Genomic DNA, 3,644 nt, shown 5'->3' on the forward strand with positions numbered 1-3,644 from the left:
TTGAAAAAAAAATGGAGGATTTTTCAAAACAGATTTTGGAAATTATAAAATTTCAACAAAATCAACAATTAGAACTTGAAAAAAGGTTTCGAGAAGAACAATTGACAGTACAGAAACAAAACGACGAGAAGCAGTTAAGTTTAATGAAATACTTCGAGGAAAAACAGGGAAGAGAAAAGAAAGAAATGATAAAATACGCCGAGGAAGAAAAGAAAGAAATGAACGAACAAATATTGGAATTGAAAAAATTACATTTAGAGCATCAAAACCAAACAGATAAAAAAATGGATTTGTTAACGCAAGTTTTAATGAATAAGGACAGCGGACAGGAAGACAGCACGGCTTTTTCGCAAAATGCGATCTGGTCAGCCATTGATACATTTCGCTATGCTCCTGAGGAAAATCTAACGTTTGAAGCATATTTCAAAAGATTTGAAGATCTATTCAAGATTGATTGCGGTTCATGGACGGATCAAAAGAAGGTTCGTTTATTACTACGAAAGTTGGGTGCATCCGAACATAGCAAATTCTTGGATTATATTTTGCCAAGAAAAACCAACGAATTGTCGTTTGACGAGGCAGTCAAACTGTTGATGGAGCTATACTGTCCAAAGACAAGCCTTTTCCATAAAAGATGGAAATGTATGAATATTACACATAAGGAGAATCAGGACTATACGACTTTTGCGTCTATAGTTAATAAAAACTGTGACGATTTCAAGTTGTCATCATTAACGGCAGATAACTTTAAATGCCTAATATTCACACAAGGTTTGATAGCCACAAAAGACGCCGATATAAGACGTCGTGCTCTAAATAAATTGGAATTAGAACCTGATTTAACGCTTCAGAAACTGGCTGAAGATTGTCAGCGGTTCGTGGCAGTGAAACAAGATTCCCGAAACATAGAGGAAGCAGGTATCGCTCACATTAAAAAGATACGCTTCAAAAATAAAGGACACCCACCCGCCAGCTATTACCAACCAAGAGGCAAAAAGGACCCTTCACAAAATTATCAGGATAGACAAAAGCCTAGGACCCCTTGTAGTAAATGTGGAGGACCTCATGGGTACAATGTATGTTGGTACCACAAGAAAATAACGTGTGACCTATGCAAGCGAGCAGGGCACAAGGCCTCATATTGCAGAGCAAAAGTAGAAAAAAAGAGCTACGTAAAAACTGCAAAAATGGACCCTTCACCAACAGAGAACATAAGGAAATATGTTACGGTGAGAATCAGAAATAGAGAAGTAAATCTGCAACTCGATTCAGGGTCGGATATATCAATTATAAATTTTCACACGTGGAAGAAAATAGGTAAGCCCACGATGATAAAGACGAATAAAGTCGCAAGATCGGTAACTGGTGAAAAGATACATTTTGAGGGTGAAGTAATTATTAATGTTTCATTAAAAAGAAAGACAAAAAAGCTAAAAGTATTCGTTCTTAGGAACACAACAAATTTATTCGGAACTGATTGGATTCAAGAATTTGAATTATGGGACTCGCCAATGAGTGATTTTTGTCAGAAAGTCGAAAATTTAACGGCCGAAGCCGACAAACTAAAAAAAGATCTAAAAAAATCTTTTCCAAGTGTTTGTTCTGAAAAGCTTGGATGCTGCACAAAAATAAAAGCGAGATTCGAATTGCTGGATGAAGCAAAACCAATATTCAAAAAACCACGTAGCGTACCGTTCGCTTCTAGGAAAAAAATTGAAGAAGAACTGGAAAGACTAGTTAACACAGGGATTTTGACCCCTATTAACTATAGTGAGTGGGCAGCCCCCACCGTATACATAAAAAAAAAATCAAAAGAAATTAGAGTATGCGCAGATTTCTCTACCGGATTGAATGCATCGCTCAAGGACCACCATTATCCGTTACCAAACCCAGAGGAAGTATTCGCTAAATTAAATGGCGGAAAAATCTTTTCCAAAATAGACTTAAGCGAGGCGTATCTACAGATACCAGTAGAAGACGATAGCTCGAAACTGCTGTGTATTTCAACACACATTGGACTTTTTAAATTCAATAGATTAGCATTTGGTATAAAAGTAGCACCTGCAATTTTCCAACAGGTAATTGACACTTTGCTAAGCGGTTTGGATTTTACAATAGGCTATCTGGACGATATTCTTATACGTAGTCAAAATGTTGAACAACATAGAGATCATGTATTTCAAGTGTTTGACAGAATAAAAGAATACGGCTTCACTGTGAAGGAGGCAAAATGTGAATTTTTTTTGGAACAAATAAAATACCTGGGTCATATATTAAATAAGGACGGGAGAAAACCCGACCCGGATAGGTCCACAGCAATAAAAGACATGCCAGAGCCTCATAATGTAACTACATTGCAAAGTTTTTTAGGGCTCGTTAACTATTATCAAACGTTTATTAAGAATATGCATAAATTGCGCGCGCCTTTGAATGACCTATTAAAAAAGGACAAAAAATGGGACTGGACGCCGGAGTGCCAGTCGGCGTTTAAGCAGCTAAAAGATGTACTAACATCAGATTTATTTTTGATTCACTTCAATCCGGAACAAGAGATTATTGTCGCAACCGACGCAAGTTCTTATGGAATAGGGGCATGCATTCTACATAAAATGCCAGATGGGTCCACTAAACCGATCGCCCATGCGTCGAGAACCTTACTGCCAGCCGAGAAGAATTATTCCCAAATAGAGAAGGAAGCACTGGGGATCATATTCGGGGTTACAAAATTCCACCGTTTTTTACACGGTCGAAAATTCAAATTACAAACTGATCACAAGCCGCTTATATCCATTTTTGGTTCAAAAAAAGGGATACCAACGTACTCAGCCAACAGACTGCAAAGATGGGGGACTATCCTGCTAAACTACGATTTTAGTATGGAATTTCTTACATCTGCGAAGTTAGGTCACGCTGACGGATTGTCGCGATTAATCCCGAAATCAAGGGAACCGCTGGAGGACACAGTAATAGCGTCACTACAAAGTGAAAAGGACTATACACAAATACTGTGCAATACGATCAAGGAATTACCAGTGACTTTGAAAGATATAATAAGGGAGGCTGAAGAAGATAGTTTCATCAAAGAAACGAAACAAAAAATTCAATCAGATGAATCGGCGGCGGAAGTTTATTCTATGTGCAATGAGGTACTGTTGTACCGAGAAAGGGTGGTAATCCCAGCCACGCTGAGAAAAAAAATTCTAAAGGATTTTCATACGGGGCACCCTGGGGCTACTAGAATGAAGAGCCTCATGAGGTCCTACGTTTACTGGAAGAGCATGGACACTGATATAGAAAGCATGGTAAAGTCGTGTAAGGGATGCGCATTGGCTGCAAAAGCGCCCCCAATACAATTTAGCCCGTGGCCTAAAGCTGACCATCCATGGTCAAGGATACACGTGGACTTCGCAGGTCCATTGGAGGGAAACTATTACTTAATAGTGGTAGATAGTTTTTCAAAATGGCCTGAGGTATTTCGATGTAAAAATCCAACGACGGATTTTACAATCAGTGCTCTTCACGAATTGTATGCTAGGTTTGGTGTGGTCGACTGTTTAGTGTCGGACAATGGCACGCAATTCACGTCAGCAGATTTTAAAAGTTTCTGCGAGGATTTCCAGGTCAACCACATAACAACGCCAACC

At 38.7% G+C, this 3,644-nt stretch overlaps 1 protein-coding gene across 1 annotated transcript; it reads left to right on the forward strand.

Annotated features, from left to right (window-relative positions):
• Positions 1–284: 284 nt before the first annotated feature.
• LOC113341253 (uncharacterized protein K02A2.6-like) lies at positions 285–3,470 on the forward strand (the record flags this gene model as incomplete). Its single annotated transcript, XM_026586200.1, has 1 exon — positions 285–3,470. A coding segment is annotated over exon 1 (3,186 nt), but the record flags the coding sequence as incomplete, so codon positions are not given.
• Positions 3,471–3,644: the final 174 nt, after the last annotated feature.

Source organism: Papaver somniferum, unplaced genomic scaffold, assembly GCF_003573695.1.
Source record: "Papaver somniferum cultivar HN1 unplaced genomic scaffold, ASM357369v1 unplaced-scaffold_27391, whole genome shotgun sequence".
Lineage (NCBI taxonomy): Eukaryota > Viridiplantae > Streptophyta > Magnoliopsida > Ranunculales > Papaveraceae > Papaver > Papaver somniferum.